At 39.2% G+C, this 26148-nt stretch overlaps 5 protein-coding genes and 1 non-coding gene across 6 annotated transcripts; 1 reads left to right on the forward strand and 5 right to left on the reverse strand.

Moving 5' to 3' along the window:
- The first annotated feature begins 6460 nt into the window (after positions 1–6460).
- Positions 6461–9274, forward strand: LOC127244944 (putative serine/threonine-protein kinase-like protein CCR3). Its single transcript, XM_051265554.1, has one exon. The coding sequence runs from the start codon at positions 6580–6582 to the stop codon at positions 8989–8991; it is 2412 nt and encodes an 803-aa protein (XP_051121511.1). The 5' UTR covers positions 6461–6579; the 3' UTR covers positions 8992–9274.
- A 2929-nt stretch (positions 9275–12203) lies between these two features.
- Positions 12204–15175, reverse strand: LOC127245141 (laccase-22-like). The gene is made up of 6 exons (XM_051265868.1): positions 15064–15175; positions 14838–14989; positions 14458–14702; positions 14246–14374; positions 13246–14166; positions 12204–12665 (listed from the first exon to the last, which is right to left on the reverse strand). Exons 1-6 carry the CDS (start codon positions 15151–15153, stop codon positions 12535–12537), a joined length of 1668 nt encoding a protein of 555 aa, XP_051121825.1. The 5' UTR covers positions 15154–15175; the 3' UTR covers positions 12204–12534.
- Positions 15176–15746: 571 nt separating this feature from the next.
- On the reverse strand, positions 15747–16529 carry LOC127245143 (uncharacterized). Its single transcript, XM_051265870.1, has 2 exons — positions 16389–16529; positions 15747–16262 (listed from the first exon to the last, which is right to left on the reverse strand). Exons 1-2 carry the CDS (start codon positions 16506–16508, stop codon positions 15771–15773), a joined length of 612 nt encoding a protein of 203 aa, XP_051121827.1. The 5' UTR covers positions 16509–16529; the 3' UTR covers positions 15747–15770.
- Positions 16530–16576: 47 nt separating this feature from the next.
- LOC127245142 (sedoheptulose-1,7-bisphosphatase, chloroplastic) lies at positions 16577–19053 on the reverse strand. Its single transcript, XM_051265869.1, has 8 exons — positions 18778–19053; positions 18490–18621; positions 18195–18380; positions 17956–18037; positions 17607–17828; positions 17403–17503; positions 17236–17307; positions 16577–17117 (listed from the first exon to the last, which is right to left on the reverse strand). Exons 1-8 carry the CDS (start codon positions 18922–18924, stop codon positions 16836–16838), a joined length of 1224 nt encoding a protein of 407 aa, XP_051121826.1. The 5' UTR covers positions 18925–19053; the 3' UTR covers positions 16577–16835.
- A 294-nt stretch (positions 19054–19347) lies between these two features.
- On the reverse strand, positions 19348–19420 carry TRNAR-CCU (transfer RNA arginine (anticodon CCU)). The gene has a single exon. It is a non-coding gene; the product is annotated as a tRNA-Arg (tRNA).
- A 1744-nt stretch (positions 19421–21164) lies between these two features.
- Positions 21165–25708, reverse strand: LOC127245140 (coronatine-insensitive protein 1-like). The gene is made up of 3 exons (XM_051265866.1): positions 24903–25708; positions 22226–22706; positions 21165–22118 (listed from the first exon to the last, which is right to left on the reverse strand). Exons 1-3 carry the CDS (start codon positions 25436–25438, stop codon positions 21297–21299), a joined length of 1839 nt encoding a protein of 612 aa, XP_051121823.1. The 5' UTR covers positions 25439–25708; the 3' UTR covers positions 21165–21296.
- Between the last annotated feature and the right edge of the window lie 440 nt (positions 25709–26148).

Raw genomic sequence — 26148 nt, forward strand, 5'->3', positions numbered from 1 at the left:
CATATCCTCGATACAGTCCGCACCATTCTCTTATCTGCCTCTTGTCCGGATCGCTTTTGGAGGGAAGCCGCACTCACTGCTGTCCACACTATAAATCGTGTCCCTTCTTCTGTCATGGGTAATGTCAGTCCATTTGAAAGATTATTTAATCGTGCCCCTGATTATAGTCTTCTCCGCCCTTTCGGTTGTGTCAGTTTTGTCCTCCTCCCTCATCATGAGCGCACTAAGTTAGAACCTCGCACGCATCTTTGTTGCTTCCTGGGATACGGGTTAGAGCATAAGGGTTATCGTTGTTGGGATTCCATTTCCAATAGGCTACGTATTTCTCGTCATGTCACATTCTGGGAGAATACTAAATTCTCTACCTTGTCTCACTTTCGAGTCCCCTTTAATCGTTCGTCTCCGTTCTTTGCCTTGTCCTCTCCACCTCTATTCCCCTCCGATGACACGGCCCCGTCCCCCGCTTCTGACGCTGTCCCGGTTGCGCCTCCTGAACCAACGCTGATCCCCGAGCCTACTCCTACCCCGACTCCGAACATCACCATCATCAGAGCCTGACACTACTTTGATCTCAGACCCTAATCCTGGCCCTCGCCGTTCCACTAGGGTTAGTTACCTTCCTACTCACTTACTTGATTATCACTGCTTTTTTGCCACCTTGTCCCACAATGAGCCTAGGTCCTTTTGTGAGGCGTATGCGGATCTGTTGTGGCATCAGGCTATGTCTGAGGAGTTGCAAGCTTTGGAGAAAACCCATACATGGGATATGGTTGATCTTCCTCGGGCAAGAAATCTATTGGCTGCAAGTAGGTATTCAGAATCAAAACTCACTCTGATGGATCCATCGAGCGCTACAAGGCGCGTTTGGTAGCCAAAGGCTACACCCAGCAGTATGGTATAGACTATGAGGAGACATTTGCCCCGGTTGCTCGCCTCACCTCTGTCCGTTGTCTTATCGCCATCGCTGCCGCTCGTCGGTGGCCCCTGCACCAGCTCGATGTCAAAAATGCGTTCTTGCATGGTGATTTATCCGAGGACATCTATATGTCTCCTCCTCCTGGTTTTCCTACCTCATCCAAGGTATGTAAACTTCGTCGTGCCCTATATGGTTTGAAACAGACACCTCGAGCTTGGTTTTCGAAATTTAGCTCTGCTCTACTCCAGCTTGGCGTTACTTCTAGCGATCATGATTCGGCTCTCTTCCTTCAACATGGGTCAGCTGGAATTACTGTTTTACTACTTTATGTGCATGACATGATCATTACGAGAGATGATGCATCAGATATCTCTGAGCTACAGGCTCATCTACACCGCCACTTTGAGATGAAGAGTCTAGGGCCTCTTCGGTACTTCCTAGGACTTGAGATCTCCGACACCTCCGACGGATATTATCTCTCTCAAGCCAAGTATGCCTCCGACCTCCTGTCTAGTGCCGGTCTCACTGACTCCAAGACTGTCCCTATGCCTCTTGATTCTGATTGTCGTCTTACTCCGATGGACGACGTCCCCCTTGATGATCATACTCTGTATCGTCAGCTGGTGGGAAGTCTGCTCTACCTGACTGTCACTCGACCGGATATTGCCTATGCCGTCCATATCGTCAGTCAGTTTATGTATGTTCCTCGGACGACTCATCATTCTGTTGTTCTACGGATTCTCCGGTACATCAAAGGTACTCTCCTTCATGGGCTTCATTATTTAGCTCGTTCTTCCTTAGTTTTGACATGGTATTTTTAAGCTGATTGGGCGGGAGATCCCTCTGATCGCTGCTCGACCACCGGGTTTTGCTTCTTCCTTGGCGACTCGCTTATTTCGTGGCGCAGCAAGAAACAGACGGTTGTCTCCCGGTCCAGTGCAGAATCCGAATATAGAGCTCTTGCCTACACCACTGCCGAGCTTCTATGGCTTCGCTGGCTGCTGGCTGATCTCGGAGTGCCTCAGTCCTCTACCACTATTATCCATTGCGACAATCAGAGCGCCATGAAGATTTCGACGAATGATGTCTTCCACAAACGTACGAAGCACATTGAGATCGATTGTCACCTTGTACGTTATCACGTTGCTCATAGAAACATCTCCTTGTCTCCCATACCCTCTGTTGATCAGACTGCCGACGGATTCACCAAGCCTCATCTTCCCGGCCGTTTTCAGTCATTCTTGAGCAAACTCAAGTTGGGTTCTACCGTTCCACCTTCAGTTTGAGGGGGGATGTTGATATATATTGTATATATTTAGATATATATATCCCTGCCTAATATATCTCTTGTATAAATATAATAATATTGTACCCTAATTGTAAACAAGGAAAATATAGTTTATTCAATTAATCGTAACAATATAAATAGGGGATGATTTAATTACTTTTTAAAAAAAAAAAAAAATCTTAATGAATAATAAAAATTTAGTAAAATTTAATAAAAGAACATATCTTGAGATATTGTTATTGTTTGGCCATTTGATCGAAGAAAACAAATCAATTTTGAAGTTTAATAGAAAATTTTGCCGATGAATCAATGTAGAAGCCAACTTGATGAAAGATTACTCTATGGGTGTGTTCGTTTCTAGAATTTCAACAAAATTCTACTATTCATTCAATTTTTTTTCCCCCAAAACATCAAATCAAACACCTATTTTTCATTTTTTATATTATACTAAAAATTAATTTTACATTCAAAACATCACATCAACACCTATTTATATCACATCATACAACTATTCAAATTCAAAATTTTTACTATTCAAATCCCAACTCAAAATCCAAAACCCCAAACAAACACACGGAAATTTTCATTCCAAAATAAGAAAAAGAACACAAAATTACTCAAGAAACATATTTAATTTTGCAGAAGTCACTGTACAAACATTCACAGTCATTTAGCCACAATTTCAAGTTGCAAGAGAAAGATTTTAGAAAAGAAAGAACACCGCTGACACACTCCAAAACTCTCTTGTTTTATTTATTTTATTTCACTTTGTTCTTTATTTTTTGTAGTAATTTTTTCTTTTTTAGGTTCATGCATTTTATTTAATTTTTTCTTTCTTCTATTTGTATTTGAATTTGTTATGTCATTTTCGTTATTCTTTCTTTCTTTTTGTTATTCAATCTAATCAACATAAGATTGATTCAATTTTTTATATTTTTTTTTAGCCAATTAGAGAATTCAAAATTTTAAAACTCCTTCTAATTGGCCCTAACAAGGTCCTAATCCTCTAAAAATCAACTTTCAACAACAAAGAAATTGGTATATTCAGTAAGATATTGGGAGTATCTCTTTCTTTCATGTATTATTTTAGCGAAATCTTGGAGAATCAGATGACATCAATAAATATCATTATCAACAAGAAAAATAATCAGAATGAGGAATCCGTAGAGCTTTTCAATTTAGAAAGCTGTCCGCACATCAATTTCTTATCCACAATATAGAAAAATAGAAATCTCATGACGAATTTTTCTATTGTCATTTTTCAGGATCAAATTTGGGCAAGAGTTGAAGTTTTTTTTTTTTCTTAGTATTTTCTTTGGAAGTCTCTCAACATGTAGGAGATCATAAAATCACAAATCATGAATATAAATATAAAGCTTCAAGACCATAAGTCTAAGAAACCATCAGTAATTGAACCTCACCAGAATGATATATGTTACTGTTCAACCACTTATAGACATGATAGCTAGAGTTGAAAAAATTAGCTACGGTTCAAAAATTTGATTCGAACTCGACACATAAAAAAATGTACTTAGACCTAAAAAACAGGCCTAAATAAAATTCGGGCCATGCAAGCCCAGAATGACAGCAAAGTGGGCCGGGCCTATGCCTACTGTGCGCAACCCAACCCGATTTTAAAGATTCAATATTTTTAAATAAATAATTATATATACATATATATAAACGAACGAATACATGTCAATAATAAAAGTATAATCTAATGATTTAGGTCTTACCTTGTGCATGATGGGTCATAGGTTCAATTTTTGTACTTACCCTGGCACGAAATTGTCACCTCTAGCAATAGTCTTTATTGTTTCTATGTTATCCCTATTTTGTTATATGTAAGTGACATTATGAAGGCCAAACTTTTTCAATAAAAGGACAACCACAATTTGTCCATAAATATCTTATTTAGCTTATAACTAAATTGGATGAAGGAATGACTATGTGTATTAAAAGGATATTTAGGTTATATGAAAGTGATATCCATTAATTCCACTAGGCTACCTTCGGATATCTTAGAGGTTATATCCCTCGACACCTTTAGCAATTTTTACGATAGATGAACATACTGTAATTGTCGATGGATCAACTCAAGTGATAACTTATCCATAGAAGATTGTCAGAAAGCCTCTATATGACCCCAAAAATGACATGCATCCAATAATTGAATGTTGGCTGCCTACCAACAAATACTTCCGTCCAATAAATACTTAAAGGCGTTCAATTATGCATTTTTAAGATAAGACATTGCTTTCTAAACTTTTATTAGATAATACATTGATTCTCATTAATGTCGGGCAGACCACCGATGATGGCCATTTCATTTTTTAAATCACAAGTTTAAGAACCATATATGCAAATAAAAAATCCACCACCATCCAACGGTGCATGATAACAATTTAAAAATCGATTTTCATTAGCCACTGATAATTTGCTAATATCAAAAGTTCTTCACTAAGACTTTCTAGAGAATATTTTTCATAGGATAAATTAGAAGAGTAGTTTCGGAGTCATCCACCTTATTATCCCTTCTAAAAATTGACTTTTAAGACAATTAGAATTAAAAACTCTTTCGAAAAGTCTAAAAAGTTAGAGAAAATGTACCGTATAGTCTTTTATTTTATGTAGATGAAGAAGATGATTCAAATTTTAGAAAATAGACAAGAGGTTGCATATATTTGATCGAAAAGTCTGATATTATTAATCTATTTTTGGTACCACTATAATACAATTGGACAAAACTTAAACATTAACTTCGACGGTAAGACAAAAGAGTTAAAAGCCACATTGAAAAGCCATAGTCAAAAGTTTAAAGCAACAATAAAATTCCCAAAGCATACCCTTTTTTTAGATTGATTATCACCATATAATAACAATAGATGTCAATTTAAAAAAAAAAAAAAGGGAAAATATAGTGTGAGAAGCTAACGAACTAGGTTGGCCGTACCCTACAATATACGGTTTGAGAAAATACTTGAGGATTATAGGACTATACTCAAATTGAACATTGGGGCATACAAAAGCCAATTTTATGGACTAAAAAATGACGAAGATAACACCAATGTCGGACAACAAAGCTGGAGCAAGAAGTTTGACCAGAAAGTGCCCAAAAAAAATTAAATTACAGTCTAAACACCGGAGAAAAAAATCAAATGCGATACTAATTTTGAACCAATAAAAAATGGAGGCCAATAGAATACCTTTAGATTTTGATTAGTTTTAAAATTATACTATCTCCGTCCTCTTTAAGGTCACATTTATCTTTTGTACAAATATTTTTATATTTGTTTAATTTTTTTTACAAATTATTATAAAACCTAATTGAAGTATTTTTGTAATTTTTTTTTAATTTATAATGTTTTGATATAATAATTAATATTAAAAGATCAAGTAAACGAGAACATTAGAGTGAAACGGAACACATTTGTCATTTTTTTTATCCAAACATAAAATACTCAAGATCGTTTTTTTATATTACAAATGCTTTTATATTTATAGTTATTTATTTTAATATTCTTACATTAACTTTACATATTATAAAGATAACGTATCAAAATTATCATCAACTATCATTAAAATATATTTATTTATTAAAATAAATAAATAAATATATATTTTAATAGTATTTCTTTTGTGTGAATTTTTTAATTATTTCTGTACTATTATCTTAAGTTATTTGCATATTAAAAAGAAATACTACACTTAAATGTTCCAATCAATTTATATGCCAACATAACGTTTTACAAATGTGAAATAGTATTTATTATTTAAATTCTATATTATAGTTATTCTTTAGATGCTGATTAACAAAATTGTTAATAATAATCATTATTTAATATGATTAAAAGTCCATGGGGTCACCACTTAGTTGGTAAATTGGGTTCGATTGATTAAATTTTAAGCTGTATTGACCTGAAACAAAGCCACGTACTTAGGAATTATAATAGATTATAGTCAAATATGATCAACTATAACCAATAATATGAATGGTACGCAATGCTGCTATACCCAAGCATTTAAAAAAGATGCATAAAAAAATGTAACAGGAATTTTCTAACTCCGTTTTTCAATAGCTTGTGATTTTTGTAATAATAAAACTTAGGATGCACGCCGTAGCCTTAATCCTCATAATACTCGGTAAATATCTTTTTTACTTGGTAAGTTAAAATGATTAAAATTGTTTCTATTGAAAGAAAATACTAGTATTTTATACAACATTGAAAGCCGTAAAACCAGTCCACAGAGGAAGAGCTTATACATACAAAATCCATATACTCACATTTTTATCTCTCTGTATCAGTATTTCTCTCTCTACGAATGAAATGAAGGAGCTCTTCCGTGGTTCGCGAGGGAATATAACGCCTTTTAGATGACGTCGCCGTTTTCCGCCGTCATCGCCGCCGCACTATGGTTATTGCTCTCCGCCGTGTTTTCTCCTCCGCCGTCTGTTTACGGCCTGGGCGGCTTTGTCGATACTCTCGCTGTTGTCTACGGCGCAGCTACCACCGTTTGTTCGATAGCTGCGGGGGGATCCCTTCAACAAATTCAATGCTGGAGGAACGGTCAATTGCTGTCGCCAATATCCCCTGCAATTTCCGTTGACGTCGTCGCCGGTGGCCGCGACACACTCTGCGGCGTTAGGTCCGGTGGATTCACCCTCCTCTGCTGGGACGATAACTTTATTTCTAAGAGGATTTACCAAAACGCTTCGGTGCCGTTAACGTCTCTAACAATCGGCGACGCTCAAATTTGTGCGCTGAGGAGAGCCAGTGGTGGGGAGAATGCCTATTGCTGGCGAGGAGACAATGTTTCATCCGCCGAATTTCAAATCAGGAGCTCTGATTTTCGCGTGATTTCATCTGGATTGGAGATTTCCTGCGGAGTGGTGGAAAAGAACAGTCAGGTATTATGTTGGGGAGACGATGTGCTCTCTCCTTGGCTTCAATTTCAGTTTGCGAATATATCTATGGGGAATATTCATGTCGGGGGAAGGCATGCTTGTGGAATCGATAATTCAGGATTGGTAATCTGCAAAGGCGACAACAGCAGTAATCAATTGAATGTGCCTTCAAATTCCGCATACGAGTACAGAGCCCTAGCACTCGGAGCAAACCACAGCTGTGCGATTCGAAGATTGAATCACACAGTGGTTTGTTGGGGTGGAGACGGTGACTTTTCGAGTAACATTACCGATGGTGTTCCATTTGAGTACATTGTGGCAGGGTTGAATTTCACTTGTGGATTGACCACAAGCAATTTTTCAGTGATGTGTTGGGGCCCTGGTTGGCCTGATCAGTATCCTTCTTTGCTGCCTCTGCAGAGGACTCTTCCAGGCGCCTGTGTCGATTCCAGTGCTTCTTGTCCCTGTAATATATATCCCGATTCTGATTCACTTTGTTCTGGGAATGGCCATATTTGCAGGCCTTGTGATATGCCGATCTCAATTCCCCCAGTTTCACCACCATCGCCTCCATTGCCGCCGCCTAGCGTTAGTCCTTCCCCGTCACACTCCAGAGGACTCAGAAGGGGTTTGCTGGCCTATGCAATAGTTGGATCAGTTGGAGGATTTGCAGGGATTTGTGCGGCAATTTATTGTTTATGGGCAGGTGTTTGTTTTGGGAAGAAGAAGATCCATAACTCAGTGCAGCCAACAATCACTCCTAATAATGTGGCTACTCAGCAATCCAGAAGTAACTCATCTTCACGATCCTCACGATCATCCACCCTTAGACGCCAAGCATCCATTCTCATGAGGCGCCAGCGAAGTGGGACATCTACCAAACACCCTGACAAGGCTGAGGAATTTTTATTCTCGGATCTTGCAGCGGCAACCAATAATTTCTCATTGGAGAACAAGATAGGTTCTGGGAGTTTTGGAGTTATTTACCGTGGGAAACTACCCGATGGCCGTGAAGTAGCTATTAAGAGGAGTGAGTCACTTCTTAAGATGAAGAAATTTCAGGAGAAAGAGAGTGCATTCGAGTCGGAACTGACATTCCTATCAAGACTGCATCACAAGCATTTGGTTAGGCTGGTTGGTTACTGTGTTGAGCAAGATGAGAGGCTGTTGGTTTATGAGTACATGAAGAATCGTGCACTTTATGATCATTTACATGACAAGAACAATGTGGAAAAGAGTTGCAGTGTGATAAACTCATGGAGAATTCGGATAAAGATCTCGCTAGATGCAGCTCGTGGCATTGAGTATCTACACAACTATGCAGTCCCCTCTATAATCCATCGCGACATCAAGTCTTCGAACATACTGCTCGACGCGAATTGGACTGCAAGAGTGTCCGACTTTGGATTATCACTAATGGGACCTGAGAATGAGAGTGATTTCCGCCCAATGAAGGCAGCCGGCACAATTGGCTACATTGATCCAGAATACTATGGACTGAATGTCCTGACAGCAAAGAGTGATGTCTACGGTCTTGGAGTAGTGCTGCTGGAGCTTCTAACTGGGAAGAGGGCTATATTCAAAACAGATAGTGAAGGTGAACCGATCAGCCTAGTGGACTATGCAGTGCCAGCAATTATGGCTGGAGAATTGAACAAGATTCTAGACCCGCGGGTTGGTTTGCCTGAGGGGAGTGAATCCGAAGCAGTAGAATTGGTAGCGTACACGGCGATGCATTGCGTGCATTTGGAAGGGAAAGATAGGCCTACGATGACGGACATTGTAGGTAACCTGGAGAGAGCATTGTCTGCATGTGGAGATAGCCATGGCAGCATCTCCAGTGGTAGAAACTCCATTGTTTCAGAGGCTGAAGTGAGGTAAAGATGAAATAAGATTCATAGTTATATATATTTTTTGCTGTCAAGTTCATTCGGCCATTTCTAAGTTTGCTTGGTTTAGGTGAGTAAATTGGTAGAGTATGAATTGTTTGTCCTAACAAGCTGAAGCTGAAGCTTTTGGGTTGGGACGTTGGTACATAATTGTTAGGTAGGTTTTGTTAGGTTTGACTTGTTTCTGGAAACAAGAAGAAGAAGAAGAAGAACAAGTTTTGGAATTCATTTCTCACTTGAATAGAATAGTATTTAGGCCTTTGATGATCAAATAAGGCGCCCACATTATTTATTTATTAAGTATTTCTGACAATTTGAATTAGTAGTATTGATGAGGGTGGTCCTTCTCCCTGCCAGCGTAGTCCTGGTTGAGTGAGGCTTTTGCGACTTTGAAAATGTCTCTGAAACTGAAAGCTAGCGAGCGGTCAATTAAAGCCAGTTGGGAGGTGCTTGATGTAGTGGCACGTGTAGGGTCCGGATTAGCTTTATCCTCCTAACTTTATAGAGAGTGGTAGTAGGAGGAGTATTATACCATACATATATATATATATATATATATATAAAGGGAGATCTGAACTGTCTGATTGAAAAAAGACACAACATGAATGGAGGAAGCATGGGTGAAGTGGGGCAGTGTTGTTGGGGGCAGGTGAGGCGGCTTCCCAATTAGTGTTAGCCATAATACATACATAGTGTGAAACTGAATGGCAATGGAGGGATATTAGTCAAACTGCAGTTGGTTCACACGGACGGACCTAGCAACCACTTGGTGCTGCAGCTGCTGCCATGAAAGAGATGAGAATGATCATACATACACACACACACACACACTATGAACTAACTATTGTAGTTGGGACAGTACAACATCAATCTGAGATTTGGTGTCATGGTTGATGATCCCCAATTGAAGCTAGCCTAGCGGGTCAGAGATGTAGTATAATCATCTTTCAAAATGGAGTATGTATGTAGTAGACAGTAGTAGTAATAGATGATCGCGTGTGACAGGCCCATCCTATTTTGTTTAGATTTGGTTGGATTCAAATCTAACCACACAACATTATGTTGACGAAATAGAAATTTAGGTCTCATTGGATTGGAGTGGAGTGGAGTGGAGTGGATGTACGCACGTAGGTAGCAGTGTGTGTACCAGGCAGCTGCATGTTTGGATGCGAAGTTCCCCAGCTGCTGCTTCTCGCTAGCACTCATCATTGCGCTCTGTCTGTCTGTCTGTCTGATTGAGCTTTGTGTACTTTGTCCAGAGAAGAAACGTACGTACGTACACGCTGTGTGTATGCAAGTATGCATGTATTTCCATTTAGAGCTATAATGAATGCAGTTAGACATAAGAAGCCCACGGCACAGAGCGAGCATCTGAAGTTCACAACCAAACAATAATGATGATGATGATGATGCGGAAGCAACTCCTCAACTGGCGGCGGAGAGTGGAGTGGACAAGTACTTCCGCCCGCCCGATTCTCCTCCAGTCCACTCCAGTACCAGTACAGTCCACAGCAAAAACACAAAATCCAAAGTGAGTGCAAATCCCCAATTTTAACGACTCATGCGTCGTTATCATTTCCAGGCAATCTCAATCTCAATCGTTTCTTGTCTGTCTGTCTGTCTGTCCGTCCGTTTCCAGAAAGTGCGGCTCTGGACCGGTGAATGGAAGGATTGGAGATACCTGAATGCATACACACATACTAATACCATACCGCGGTTATATTTATATATATATATATATAGATATATTACATATTAGAAAATATATTTATAATTGTTAAATGATATAAATAATGGTACAAATAAAAAATAATAGTCAATCAACCGGCCACAAATAAAAAAGAAAAAAATGAAAAAATTGTGTTTCAAACACGCTCTTAATTTATTTAAATAATTTGTATATCATTATAATAGGTTACACGTGTTCTACAAGTTAATTAAAAAGTGATTAATTTATTTTATTTTTTTATTAAATTTTGCAAATATTTTATTTGTCATTTATTCTATAGATAAAATATTGTAATTTTTTTTTGTTGATTGTTGGTTAATTTTTTTTTTAATTTTAAATTATATATATTATTATGTTATACTTCTTCCGTCCCACTTCTCATGTCCACCTTTCAATTTCCGGCCGTCCCGTTATTTTCTCACTTTTTTTTTAAAATAATTATACACTTTAATCTTATTTTTAAAAATTTAATTTTTAATTTTTTTTAATTTTAATTATACTAATCATTTATCTTAATCTTAATCTATAATTATTTTTATTATACCTATAATTATTTTTACTAATACATTTTTAATTATTTACTAATTATTCCCTTCTTAATTCTCGTGTCTACGGTAACGTGGTCAAATTATCCGGGACGGAGGGAGTAATTTTTATTAATTGCACTATGAGTAGCACGGGTACTTACGCTAGTTATACATATATGACTCGTATGTTGGTTGCAGAAATTTATTATTATAGCAAAAGAGAAATTTGATACGTTTGTATTTGAATTTAATTTTTTTTATTGAATATGATATTTTATAAAATAATTTATTTTTATTAAAAATATATATAATAAATAATAGAAAATTTATCTAGAAATACAATCATAATAATAATAAAAATAAATAAATAAATAAATAAATAGATTGAGATGTAATGATTATTGTTGAGGAGAATAGGTGTTGCACTAAATCACCTTTGAACACCTATTCAAGGATCAACTCCCCAAAGTGGTTATATTACAGTTGTAACACCTTACTGCCAACTGAATACATGCGGAAATATAAAGCCGGAGTCGAGCTGTTCAGAATTTGGACATCTCCCCTAATCGGAATTTCTATTTCTCTTTTCTCCGACGAGGTCTCCAGCAAGATAAAAGTGTAATTGGGTTGAGATGATTTAACATACTTTTTCTCTCATTACACATACTATCAAAACCTTCCAACGACCATCTCTCTCCTCACAATGATCTATAAAGCCATCTTATTTTGCATGTAAGACAAAACTAATTAAAGCCCATGCACATAAATGGAATAATGTGTTTTTGCATTAAATCTGCAACATGTTAACTACCCAAAACATTCCATTCATTTGTCTTGTGCTCACCAACGGAGAGAATAGAATGTAAGACAAACAATGTTTTTGTTAACCTGTAGTAGTAATCTGATAAGACATTTTATTCCAAATGTAACTGTGAAAGGCAGCACCAGGAAAACATGAAAAACCATATACTAAAATAGATTGGAGTTTTCTTATTTCAACAATTATAATTATAATTGAATGAACGTGCAGACTTCAATTTGTAGTTGTGAGTACAAACTAAACTATAAAGATTGGTTACTGCGACTGTAAAATGTTTTGTTTTGTTTATTTGTCATCATTCACTCTCTACGAAATATACATAAAATTGAATAACAATGGCGATGGGTTGGCGGTTACGTGAACACAGTACGGAGGTGCGGTGTAGGGTAGCGTACAAAACCTGCCAGGAAATGGAACTTGGCTTCTGCAAATCATTCCTATCCTTAGCTTACTTCAGGTTCAGCAGCTTGGAAGATCGTCGGGAGGAGGTAGAATTGATTCACTGGGGCCATCTCCGTTCTCCACCAAGAAAGCCATCTTCAGCCCCCAAGTCGTATGCACCTCCAAATGGCAGTGTAGAAACCAAATTCCTGCATCCATGCATTCGCAAGTCATTATATACACTGCAGTATGATTCTATTCCCTTGTAATTTTTCTAGGTTTCTCTCTCGACTTTGTGCGTGTTACTGCTATGTATGCGATGAGTTTATTAATGTCTGTATCCATGGCTCTGATGCATCCGCACCATGATTAGAAGAGATTGGGTCACCATCATACCACGCTAAGAAGAAATCCAAGCCAATATGGCCTCTATGACCCAGTTGAAGAAGAGATTCGGGCTTTCAATCTTAAAAAAAAAGTTAACTGTAACCCTTTTAAGGAAGGAAGAGAGTTACCACATGTTTACTAATATGAGACAATTAATATTCAATAGTATCGTCTTCCCTTGATTTTGTGTCTGTCTGTCTGTGACATTGTAGCATCAAATCAAACGATAGTGTTATATAATGATTCCTTTGAGCATTTTATCAATCGATCATTCATTTCATGTCCATGAATTGTTTTTCTTAATAGCTCAGGTTTGATATTGAGTGAAAACCTACCTAATCCCCAAATTAAAAAATACTAGTAGTATATAGGAAAGGTGGGTGATGAGTAGATTGAACATGCCTGGATTATCAGCTCTGAATCTTATTGCAGTCCAGCCGGCGGTTGGCACACTGACTGTGTTCCTCTCAACAGGATCAACAAGGTTGAAACTCTCTGGATCCTTCTGGGGATCAAAATTGCCTACTCCTCTTCCAACGGCGTAAAAGTTGAAGCCGTGCAAGTGGATAGGATGGCTTTCCGGTGCTATCATGGTTGTGCCCTGCAGGACAACTTGAACCGTTGAGTTGAATCCTAACCTGTACACTTTTGTGCCGTTGATTGTTTGCATGTTTGCTGGTGGTGTGCCTGTGTAGTTGTAAGGGTTGGGAGGATTCGCAGGGAAATCCTCGGTGTAAACTCCGCTTATGTTGTAGTAATATGCTTGGAGGATGGCAGCTGTTGTGGGCAGGACAAAGGTGACATTGTTGAAATCAGCCACGACCTGGCTCCCATTCAGGCATGTCGGGCAGGGGTTCACACCGATGCCCATGGCAAACATCAGCGAGTGATCGATGCTTTTCGGGACGTTGGCAGGGTATTGCCGGGAGTTAAGGCTTCTCAGGGAGTCCATGAATCTGGTTGTCGCTGGTGTTGCGTTCCGTGGGGGAACTGCAGTAACTTCGGTGGGTGAGAAGGCTTGAATTCCAAGGTAGCGGAGGAGTCCAGTAGCTGTCTGATTGTCTGTGGCGACTGTAGTGTCCATAAAGGGGGAGATGGCAATCAGATACTTGCCCGTTTCCTGGTCTGCTGCTAAAAGGGCATTTGTTGTCTGGCCTGGACCGATGAATATGGTGTCCGTTTTGAAAGGCTTGGTGTAGGAAGCATCAACCTCAACTATGGTCAGCTGGTGCCCTGCTATTTTGAAGAAGAGCTCCTCGTTGACTGCAGCATTGACTATGCGCAGCAAGTATGTCTTTCCATGCTCGACGTGCAGCGTGTAGCCTGTCGGGGCAAGATGGTGAGTGTTTTTTGTTTTTGCAGCAGCAGCCGCCGCCATAACGGGACAAAAGATTTGACTAACCGTTGGAAGAGCAATTTGGAGCTGGTCCCGGACGTCCATTTATAGTATGTGCATCGGATACATTCGGGGCCCTTCCGGATTGCAAGCCCTGGTTGAGCACTGCTTGGATGTCCGACTTCCACCATTCTCCTGTAAGGAAAGAAGTTCGATTCCCAGTACGAAATAAGCATTCATTCATTTATAGCAGAATCTGCACCCACCAACCGACCAACCTAATACTAGTATTTCCTCCTTATCTGGTTTGGGAAACGGATAAAGCGTGCCATGCTTGGGGAAGATGACAATGGCACCGTGGACGGTGGCTCTCTGCCAGTTTATATGTGCATGCCACAGAAGCGTGCCTCTTTGCCCTGTCAAGGTGAAGTTGTAAACAAAGCTCTGCCCTGTCTGGATGGGGCACTGCGTGATGTATGCTGGCCCATCTGACCAACCCGTCCGGAGTTGTCTGACTCCATGCCTAATCAGCCAGAGTGCAGCAGCGGAATCCATGTCATACATAGGTAAACAAACAGTTCAGTTCAGTTCAGTTCAACTCCACAAAAGCGCCTACAATGTAGGAAGTAGGTTAAGCTTTCTCATTGTTAAATCTTACCAATGAATAGTGACATTTTCGTTGACATGATTGACAACCCTCACTATTACAGTATCATCTTCCCGTGCATATAGAGTAGGCCCCGGAAACTTCCCATTCACAGTTAGTATAAGCTTTGATGCGCATAGCCTGGTTATATTCTTCTTCCCAACCTGTGCATCGAAATAAATAAACAAACAAACTAGTGCAAGTTCTTTGAGCAAGAAGCTTCATATCACATGCTTACCTTGAAATTGTAGTGGCGAACTCTCGGCTCAACACAAGCTGTATGGAAAACAAATGCCACCAGCATCAAAGTCAGAGCTCGAAATCCCATCGTCTCACAGGGTATGTTTTCTTCTCCCTACCTCTGTTTACAACATTGTCAGTGTCTGCTTATTTATACATTCCTAAGGGGCGTGAGTTTCTATGATGCTGTGTCATTTTTACTTGGTTAGGTGAATACACTATCCAGCCATGCATTTCTTTTTTACAAACTTAACATTTCTTGCATATTACACAAAGTGGTTATTTGTTCAAACTACAGTTTGATAATGTAACTGATGGGAGAAAGGGCACCCGAAAATAACAAGTGTCACTTCGCTTCTCTGTATATTGATATCCCAGACACAGATTTTTTTTTCTTCTTCTTGTTTTTCTTAGTCATGTTAATTACCGAAGTTGTCGTTTGAGACCTTACTTTAAGTATTTTCCAATCAACCGGCATTAGTCAGATCACAGAAAAACATGTGTGTACATGTATAAGCTTCCAGAAGTGTACTAACTGTGGAAGAGTTGGTGGAGACAAGTGCACTTCTTACATATAGATGGCCTCTCTTGAAAATGCATATATCATCACATTAGTTGAGAAATGGTTTTCATTTTTTCTTTGGTCATATTTTATAGTTTAATGGATTTGAGTCGAAAGACTGGATGAAGTAACAAAAGACGTTGCTATCCCTCGAGTTTGGATGATGCCTTAAGTGCACCCTCAATCCTGTTGATACAAGATTTGTACAGGTATCCTAAGTAGTCTATTATATTGTCTTTGGACATTCCGTTTGCTGGATCTATGTCGTATTTCCAGTCAACTAGAGTGGTGCCATCGCCATAGTCTATGAGCTTTAAGGAGTTTAGAGAACCATCCAAGCCTATGTTACTTTCCTCCATTTGGAAAGTGTAGGTGTGCAATAAAGGGTCGATGAGAATGAGCCTCTCCTTGATCCATGACATGCCCCTGTCTTTCTGTGGGAACATCAATCCTGAGACTAACCTAACATAGCCCGGAATGCCTTCCTGTCCTGACACACTGGTGCATTTTTCGACCATAGGCATCCATTCGTGTAGCCTACTGCTGTGAGAAACTATGCTCCACACTTTTTCTATTGGCGCATTGACGATGGCTTGCACTGATCCGTGCCATTTGCTGTTGCCCACCTTGTTTATCTGTCAAAAAAAATAATAGGGAAAAATAAAAGAGGATGCAAGGTTATTGTCAGTTTTGACAGGGCAAGAGTCAGTAGTTTTATCTTAATCATCTTGGGTTTAGATGATATAATGTGGAAATAATACCTTAAGCGGTTCTTCCTTCTTTTCCATTGACGCAGACAAAAATTGAACCACTTGGAATAGGGTATGTGATGATGATTTTTTCTGGCCTTCTTCAAAGAAATTGCTTCTCTCATGGATCATATTTGTAGGGGATGAGATAGAAACACTTGGAACAATTGCTTGATTGTTCCTAGACTGCTTCTTTGGAATTACAGAACCTAGGAATCAACTAAAATTGGAGTTGGCTGGAAAATATTACATAGTGTTGGATGCATCAAACAATGAAAAAGCCTGGCTTTGATCAGCAGTGCAGCTGATCTGACAATCACAATTACTTGGATCACTTTATGGGATCATCATACAAGTCTGTGTGCTATATATATATATATATATATATTAAGAGAGATGAAGTGTGAATGACAAAAAAGAGTGAAAATCCTTGAATTTGTTTGGTGTGCAGCGGCCTGCTCAAGCTGCAGCTCCAACGGGTTCGCCTACCCGGAGCCTGGATGAACCGTACAGTGTTTCTTCAAACCGAATGATCTCATTCTTGGACCCATAAGCTACTTGGGTTCTGTCGTCGAGACCATCGACGACTATTTCCAGCACAGATTTCTTGCCATCGCTGCTGTGGCCGCCCGCCTTCTCAATCAGGAACCCTAGAGGAGCAACTTCAAACAGCAGCCTCAGCTTGGCTTTTGCTGATGGCGACGCCACATTTGTGAAAATGCCCTTCTCTTTCACGATGATCTGGAAATATTGTTACAACAACGTGTTTGCTTTGCCAGATTAGATAACAAGCAAGCAAGCAAGCAAAGGGTTTGCATGGAGAGGAGGAGTACTGCTAAATAAATGCTCTCACTCTCACCTGATTGACATCGGGCACCATTCCTCCTGTGTATCGCAGGGTGTATTTCTCCCGGACATAGTAGTCAATCAGCTGAAAGCGAACATGTCACACGTATGTATGGACAAAGTTGGCATGCATTTCCTTAGGCACCACAACAGCGTAGGGCAAGGGACGATAGAACAAACCTTGGCGTACTCCGGGTTGTCTGAAGTTGCCCTCAAGTTACCGGGGGAGAACATTTTTCCTTCTCCAATCGATGTTGTATCTTTGACATGTTGCCATTTCCCTGGAAAAGCAAGGAGAATGAATCGGTCAGCACGGCGGTGATAGATGTCTCGGAGCTTTGAAAGTAAGCTCTTGAAGTGTTTGTTTGTTTATGCAACACCCACCTTCATCAAGCAGGAGGAATTCGTGTGTCCCTGGAAGATCTTTGAGTGCAAGAACATACGTAGTTCGAGGCCCAAAAATCCCCATGGCAGCAGCAACCTGGTCGCCCCCGGTTACACCTGTGAGCTTGTCGCCAGGCCATACTCCAAAGATTGTACCGACAGTGAAGTTTGTGTCAACAATGCTGGAACCATCCAGCGGATCGAATGCAACGCTGAAGCCTCCTGCTCCAGAAAGCAGCTTTGTTCAGGTAAATTAGATGCTGTGTTTTTTTCTCATTAGAAGATTACATGAATAAATTCCACTAATATTGCAATGCTGAGGGACAGAGAGACAGACAGACCGACCGACCTTCGACCGGCCCTCCCATGTCTTGAAGCTCGGGGATTTCCTCCGAGCAAGCATACTTGCAGAAGTGAGAGTATTGCAGTGCCTGAAGGAGGATCAACATACCAAAAATATTGCTGAGGTTGTCTTTATATATGTACGTACATATGTAGGTAGGTGTGTGCGCGTGCGCTAACTTCTCAAGTGCTGTAATTCCAAAATGGGGAGGATGAAGGGTCAGAACAGCCAGCCAGCCAACCAACCTCGAACAGAAGCTTGTTGGCGAGCAAATCAACGGCGAGTTGCTCGTCACCGAAAGAGTTGACACACGCAGTTCCTCCGCAAGAAGCTGTCCTCACTTTGAAGGCGATTGTCCTGAGGGCTTCTCCCATGCACGTCATCAGCCTAATCAATCCCTTATCCGATGTCGACTTGGTGAGAAATTCTTCCTGCGATTGAGTAAATAATGGGAACGCTAGTTACTTTTGTCATGTTATCTCAACCCATTCATACTCCTCCTGTTAATTACAAAAAACTGAGACACCAGAAGCAGCTAACCAGACTGTCGCCGATCTCACACTTAGTGACGCCTGCAGAAGAAGAAGAATTCTTGAGCTTGGAAACCTTGAGCGACGATGATCTTGGGACGGCGCGGAGAGAGTCTCCGAATAGTGAGCTCGCCTTTAAACTCTGCAATATATGAAGAAGAAAGAAGAAGATCCTTGTCAGTATCATGAGCATTATCTTTATCTTTGCTAGCTAGGTTCCTTCCTCAAAAAAAACTTTTATGCATAAAAAATAAAAAAATAAAAACTCCAGAACAGAGAGCAGAGCAGAGCAGGCAACCTTTGAGGAGAGAGAGAGAGATGGATGAAGCGGAGAGAGAGCAGTGGAATAATAATATTGGTGCGTAGTAGTAGCAGCAGTAACATTGGTCAAGATTGCGCCTCCTCCTCTTACTCCATGGGCAAAGCAAGCAATGGCACTCTCCATTTGATTTGATTGATCTTGGATCTCGCTTGATTGTTTGTTGCAGGAAAGTGTTAGCGTTTGAGGGGAGGGGAGGGGAGGGGAGGAGATGATGAGAGGATCAGAGCCGCTGCTGTACACTACTACTACTAACTTGAGGGAGGGAGGGGAGGGGATCAGGGGGTTTGAAGATAAGCTGCAGCTGCCTTGCTGACACGTGGCACCCGGTAGTCAATTTCTATCTCTTGGTTAATGAAAGTATCCATTTGTGGCTCTGATATTAATAATGCTATATAGTAGGCTCTAGATAGATATGGCTGGCTGCTGCTGCTCTCTTCTAAGTTCTAACTCAACTAGTCATATATCATCATTTTGTCCGTAGTTGCCAATTTGGTGGAGCTTGGTTGGGCGGAGCAGTTAATTGACTGAAAATTTAAAAAAAATTCACGCGCCAGGTAGGGGTCGAACCTACGACTTTCTGCTTAGGAAACAGACGCTCTATCCACTGAGCTACAGGCGCCATATGATATTAGTTAGTAAAATAATATATATATTAAAGTTTACACTCTCAAATAAGTTTTGAATCACAAAAATTAAAAATAATAATAATATATATATCTATGTATTTTTCGTAAAAATAAATTTGAAATTTTATAAGATTAGTAATATAATTTTCAAAATAAAGTAAAATGAGTGTAAAAAAATATATGAAATTCATCAATAAGATTTATGTAAGTAAAAAAAATAAAAATAAAAAATAGGGAGTATGAGATTTGTATTAATACTTAAATCCACATTTTATTTTATTTTATTTGCAAGTATATGGTAGATGCATCAATTTAGCAGTGATTATAAAAAAAATGTGTTCTTTTAAAGGTTTTACTAAATTTGTATCAATATTTGTTTATATTACATCACATAATTATTTAAATTCAAATATTTTTCTATTTAAATTTCAACATAAAATTTCAAATTCAAAAGTTTTACTATTTAAATATTAACACATAATTCAATCTCTTCAAACTTTTACTATTTAAATCTCAACACATAATTCAAAGTCTCCAAACAAACACACATGTACTTATTGGCATTTGGCGAAACTAGAATCCAATCCACACAAACGAAGGGGCTTAATTGTTAAAAAGTTTAAAATAATACAATTTAAATTAGAAATTGTGAGGTGATTTAAATTAGAAATTGTGTCAAATAGATTTCTTGGGAGCTGAAGATTACAATATGCGTGTTTGTTACAAAAGAACTACTCACCGATGCTTCTCCGACAACGAGAGCATCTGACCGACACAGTCCAGGTAGGGTTCTCTTCCCATGGAGGCGACGGCCATGTTTTTTGTTTGGAAAATATATATATATATATATATATGTAAAAAGTATTGTGAAGGTAAAAAAATAAAAAATTAAAATCCATTGTAAAAGTTGTTTGTCGTTGAATTTTATTGGCCTTGACATGTTATAGAAAAATATAAATGAAGAGCAAATGAAAAACGAAATATTCCAAATGTTATAGAAAATTTTTTCTCCCACTGGACAATTTGTATATGTTTGCATCATGATTCATTAAGCAATATTGACACTAATAAAAGTATCGTCTTCAAGTGCAAATTGCAGTTGCTCCCCTTGGACAATTTGTATCTATTTACGTCAGGATCTGTTAGGCAATGTTGACACTAATAAAAGTGTCAACTTCCAATACAAATTGCAAGGCTTATCGACAAAAAATATATAAATAAATAAATAAAAATCACACATGTTAAGCTAAAATTAATTATTGTTCCTATAGAGTAAAGTTCCACAATTGAGTGACAAATAGGAAATTTATGAAAAAAGCTACAATCCTCACCACGGAATAGTGTACCGGTTTGCTTCCTCTGTTGTCGCGAGGGAGCTCTCGGCGAGGATCGATCCATTCAGTAGATTAATCCCCTCCCCGCAGAGCTCAATTAACAAACAGATGATGATGATGATGATGATGATTTATTCAATACAACACCACCACAGTAAATCCCGTCATGTTTCATCCAAGTTTTCAACGGGCATGGCCAAAAAAAGAGCAGAATGAATAGAGCAGAGCAGAGCAGTCAGCCAGGCTTCTGCACGCACATACGCAAGAACAGAACATGCATAAATAATAAATAGATGTGGGGTGAGTGAGTGGGTGAGTGTTCGGACCTCAACAATTCAATTCAATTAAACTACAACACGCAACACAATTATTATCACAACAACAATAATCACAGCCTAAGAAAGGGATCAATCTCGTTCACATTCATTTATAGATGATGATGTCTGATACCAAACCATAAAGGAGGCTGCTGCGGAAGGAAAAGTGTCAAACTAGGAAGGACGAAGACAAGTGCAAGTGCTTACATATCATCAACTCACGAATCTTGTAAGTCATTCATGTTAAGGGGCACGACGCTAGGCGGATAGTCAGTCCGTTGTCCGGCAAATGAATAGTACGCCAGTATGTGGGCGGGATCCTCCACCGGTATCACCATTTGTCTGCCCTCATCCTGAACAAGGTACTGCCGAGCAGGTATCAGCTCGACGTTCCAGTTTGGCCTCACCATGGGCATCAGGTCTCGCAGGTTCCCGGACGACCGGTACCCTTGCACCCACAGGTACCTCAGACCAGTCAGGTTCCGAGCAGCAGTTGCCAGAGCATGCTCGCTGAAACAGCACCCCCTCATTTCCAGCTTCCGGAGGGCGGGGCAGCCTCTGGAGAAATCAATCAGACCCCTATCGGACTCCCCGATATACCCCAGAAGCATCCATTGTATTCTGGGGCTGTACTGTCCTATGTAGTTCAGGCCCACATCCGTCAGCCCTCCTGGCCGCAGATACAATGCAAACCTCTTCAGCTTGTCACACCCTATCAACAACGATCGAACTCCATTGTCCAGAGGCAAATCTGTGATTGCTGCCATCCTGTCAAGTAAAACCAAACGGAAGTCGTGTAGATTTTTCGAATATCTACCAATACACTCCAAGGCTGCGTTTGTGATATCCGACACATAAACTACCAAGTATTCCAGTTCTACACATCCTAGTGCCAAAGAAATTAACCCTCTGTGGGTGACCACACCTTCGACATCTTCTATGTCCTGGTCGTCAGCTGCACGCTCTACCCTAAGTCTTTTCATTTTCTTACAGCAGCGGGCAACTACCTCCAGTCCCCTATCCCCAATAACATTCCTTACCTGTTGAGTGAAGATTAGGATTATTGACAATGTAATCGAAATTGAGAAATTTGCATTAACTCTTTGTGCGCTTAAGAGAGATTTTATAAAAGCATGAATATATCTACCTCAAGGAACTCCAAGTTTTGGCATCGTTGTAGCAACTGACAATGGCCTTCAGTGTCAAGCATAGCATAAAGGAGATCCAACTGTTGAAGCCTCGAAGCAATGGGATGAAGAATGGGCACTTCAGCATTCCCCAAATATGTGATACCCAATCTACACAATCTGGGTGGAAATTCGACGGAAGCATACTTCTGCTCATCGAATAGATTCTCACTAAATGAGCCACCACCAAACTCTTCCAAAGAAGTGGCAGCTCCAAAGAATCCAATAATATCTGAAATGTCACAATCACTAATTTTCACGGATTTCAAAGATGGGCATCTTCTAGCTATCAATTCAATGTCATTCCATGTAACTGTTGAGAGATCAGTCGTGTAAAAGTTCAAGTTTTCAAGTACTGTATTGTTCAAAGCAAGCTGATGCAGCCATTCTCCATCGTTCTCAGTTATCAAGCTTTCTTCAATATCTAATGTCCTCAGCTTCCTGCGACGTATCAGGGCAAAGATGTTCAGAAGTGAAAAAGAATGATGCAAAAACCTAACATTTCCTCAGTATGGAACAGAAGAGATATGCAGCGACGACCCATAATTCAATTGTCTTCTACAAGAAGACAATTTAAATCTTGATATTATGTTTTAATATTCCGCAAAGCACCTAAACATGTGATCTTCTCAAAAGACCACAATCCTTTTTTTATAATTTCATGACTTCTTTTGTCCTTTTTCTCACTCACCACTTCAATCACGACTTTTACAATGAAGTAATTGCATGGCCCTGTAAAAACATGAATCTAGTGGATATGTAAATTATTATCTTGTGAATGGATCAATATAAATGGAAGAATGAATACAACACTAGAACAATAATTATATTACATCTAATATGCTATTAATAAGTTAATGATTTATGCATCTAGAATTCTCCTTGTCCGTGCGTGTGTTGGGTAATTTATAATACTCTGCTCTGAATAAATCTCTTCATGGGACATGTAAAAAATAAGCCAAGTAGGGAATTCCATGAACTAAACTAGACCCACCCATAATGCTTAAATTACAAAACATCCAACAATCACAATAAAAGTCATAAAACCACTATTGCACTTCAAAATATTCCAGTGGCTTGGCTTAAGTTTTAACATGTACATATTTGCTAGCTATCATATCTACTACATAAACTATGTCAGAATACGGTGAAAATGACTGCAACAACATTTAACACAAGATATGTTTGGTTATCAATGATTTCTTTACCTTGGATGATCCAGTGTCTGGTGTAGCAGATGAAAATTCATTTCATACATATAGCACTATATCTCCCGCAAATCATGCCACATGAATACTTATATCTTCCCTAATATCAAACAGATTACGATAATGTACATATCCTAAATCAATTATTAAAAACTTTATAATCTTTTAAGATACAAGTGCATCCATTTATCCAGTTAAACACACACACACGCACACAAACAAACAAACTACGAAAATTTTATCTGAACATCTAAAAGCAGATGTATACAGAAATCAGAATCAAAACACACACAATCAATTGCCATCATTTTATTTCAGGAAGTATTCAGCATGTGAGAGAGCCTATGTAAGGATATATGATTCACCATTATACATGCCAATGGCAACGAAATCAGATTTCCAGCATGAACCAAAGTAAATTAAAACAATGCAAGTTCTACAGAAGCCAGCAGATTTGTATGTTTCAACAGATCAGAGAACCCATTAAATCATATGACAATGGCAGGAACATTAGAAGAAGAAATCTAGCACCAAAAAGAAAACAAAATAAAATCATATTCCATGAGTTAATAGAGCACAGCCGGGGGATCGGATCACCACTTGACATCCAGATAACGGAATTATATCATACCTAAACATTTAGCTAATGAGTTAGAGATGGCTAGTCAGGAGGCCAAATTTTGGAGCATGTAAGGACAAAATGATAACCAATATCAACATACTAACACATGCTTTGAATCCACTGAATCGAACTTAGTGCATCATGAAACAGAATATATATTATATGCTCTGCTATCAATAATAGTGATTTAATAAGACTCTTCTCGTTACTCATAATGTATAAACCATTTTCAGTAAAGAAAAATGTGGAACTGAAGGACAGAAAATCAATTATGTAACCACAAGTTCTGTTCCACTAAGAGAACCCATGGTTCGGCTTCACTAAGCCAATACTGACAACAAGCCAAAAATTTCTGGAAGTTGAAGATAAAATTTATAAGGCGTAAAGGATCATCAAAAGCCAAGATGATTCCAGATGTAACATTAAGACAGCATATATCCAAACATACAAAAAACCAGTAATTGATCAGATAAGAATGGCAGCAAAACAAAGCATAAAACAACTGAAATATAATTGTTCTGCTTCACCATGAAAAGACGCACCATCAAAAATAAAATAAAATTTAAAAGCCTCAAAATCTGCAAAAAGTAAGTGAAGAAAGGAAAGAAAACATGGAGGAAATGCCGCCAACACACACAATCATTTATCCGAAACCCATGATACAGATATACGCGCACTCGGGCGGGCGAAAACACACGCAAAAATAATACTACTAGGAAGAACAGAAAAGAGTCATACAGTTTATATCTTCAAACCTAAAACATTAAATCATTCATATGTTAAATTCATTGCTCTTTTATTAGCTACCTGCAGAAGCGTCCAACGTGCAACAGCCCGTCCGTAGAGAAACCCGAACACTTGTCCAGCTTCAACACTTCAAACACACTCCCTGCAGCGGACTTGGCCAGCAGCTCCAGATCCGAATCCTTCACAATCATACGCCGGAAATGGAGCGCCTTCATTTTCTTGAAAGACCTTATCACTTCCTCCACCCAAGGCGTCACATACCCGCCCCAGTCCTCCGCAATAAGGTTGAACATGGCGGCGCGTGGCTTGCCCTTAAGCTTCAGCGACTCCAGCTGAGGGAAGCGTCGCCACAGCCGCTGCGGGGTGGCGCTGTAGCAGAGCGCAATCGTCACATGCTTGCGCGTGAGCGCGTCGATCTGGCACCATCGCTTGCACACCAGCGATACGGCGGCTCGATCCCTGGGCTCCACCACGTACGGTATCACGCACTCCCATATCTCGTAGTCCTCGCTCTCACTGCCCGCCTCCATGCTCCTGCTGCTGCTGCTGCTGCTCCCGCAACCACCGTTGACCCTCTTGCAACTAGATTCGTCCATCCTCTCACAACGGGCCTGCAGAATTAGCACCTGAATGAAATTGGAGCATTAAGTCCAGTAGCCAACAAATTGCATGGTCGAAGGCAATCAATCCAATAAATTGATCGGATCTAATCTGATCTGATCGGATCGGATCGGAGGAGGAACCAGAATTTGGGATTATAGGGTTTTGGAAGCGGACAAAAATGGATTCCAAGGAAGTCCAACCAACGAATGAAACTGATCCAAAACTCAACTGCTATTTTGTAAAATAATCATTATTCTTTTTATGATTTTTTTGTGACTATTGTTTGTTTATTTATATATTTTTGGAGGGGATGCTGTCTGCTGCGATTTTTTGTGCTGATGCACTCACTGTTTCAGGTGATTTTTTACTTCATCCGGTCGATAGTATAGATGGCCAATCTAATTGACTTAATACAACAATTTTCGTCCTGAGCCCCCTTTTTTTTTTTCTTTTTTTTTTATATTTAAAATTAGATAACGTAAATTATTAATAATAAATTACTCTCTTTAGTCTGTTCATTAGATTTATTTAATTATTAATTTTGGCAAAGTCAATACTTATTTACAATAAATACTACGAATTTTATTGCATTATCTCTCTTCATTTACCTATCACTTTTTTGATAAAATATTTATTTTTTTTAATTCTCGTGCCGAGCCCAAATAGACTAATTTTAATGGACGGAGAGTATAATTTTATTTTT

Source organism: Andrographis paniculata, unplaced genomic scaffold (genome assembly GCF_009805555.1).
Source record: "Andrographis paniculata isolate CXL003 unplaced genomic scaffold, ASM980555v1 Contig21END, whole genome shotgun sequence".
NCBI lineage: Eukaryota > Viridiplantae > Streptophyta > Magnoliopsida > Lamiales > Acanthaceae > Andrographis > Andrographis paniculata.

Coding starts and splice junctions, on each gene's coding strand:
- LOC127245140 (XM_051265866.1), bottom strand. CDS start 25,438: ATGGACGAATCTAGTTGCAAGAGGGTCAACGGTGGTTGCGGGAGCAGC. Junction 22,707..24,902: donor CACGTTGGACGCTTCTGCAG/GTAGCTAATAAA, acceptor GATACGTCGCAG/GAAGCTGAGGACATTAGATA. Junction 22,119..22,225: donor AAAACTTGGAGTTCCTTGAG/GTAGATATATTC, acceptor TTCACTCAACAG/GTAAGGAATGTTATTGGGGA.
- LOC127244944 (XM_051265554.1), top strand. CDS start 6,580: ATGACGTCGCCGTTTTCCGCCGTCATCGCCGCCGCACTATGGTTATTG.
- LOC127245141 (XM_051265868.1), bottom strand. CDS start 15,153: ATGGGATTTCGAGCTCTGACTTTGATGCTGGTGGCATTTGTTTTCCAT. Junction 14,703..14,837: donor GAAAATGTCACTATTCATTG/GTAAGATTTAAC, acceptor CTGGCTGATTAG/GCATGGAGTCAGACAACTCC. Junction 12,666..13,245: donor ATTCAGAGCTGATAATCCAG/GCATGTTCAATC, acceptor GCATGGATGCAG/GAATTTGGTTTCTACACTGC.
- LOC127245143 (XM_051265870.1), bottom strand. CDS start 16,508: ATGATCCATGAGAGAAGCAATTTCTTTGAAGAAGGCCAGAAAAAATCA. Junction 16,263..16,388: donor AGAAGGAAGAACCGCTTAAG/GTATTATTTCCA, acceptor TTTTTTTGACAG/ATAAACAAGGTGGGCAACAG.
- LOC127245142 (XM_051265869.1), bottom strand. CDS start 18,924: ATGGAGAGTGCCATTGCTTGCTTTGCCCATGGAGTAAGAGGAGGAGGC. Junction 18,622..18,777: donor CTCTCTCTCTCTCCTCAAAG/GTTGCCTGCTCT, acceptor CATATATTGCAG/AGTTTAAAGGCGAGCTCACT. Junction 17,829..17,955: donor CATGGGAGGGCCGGTCGAAG/GTCGGTCGGTCT, acceptor TTTCTGGAGCAG/GAGGCTTCAGCGTTGCATTC.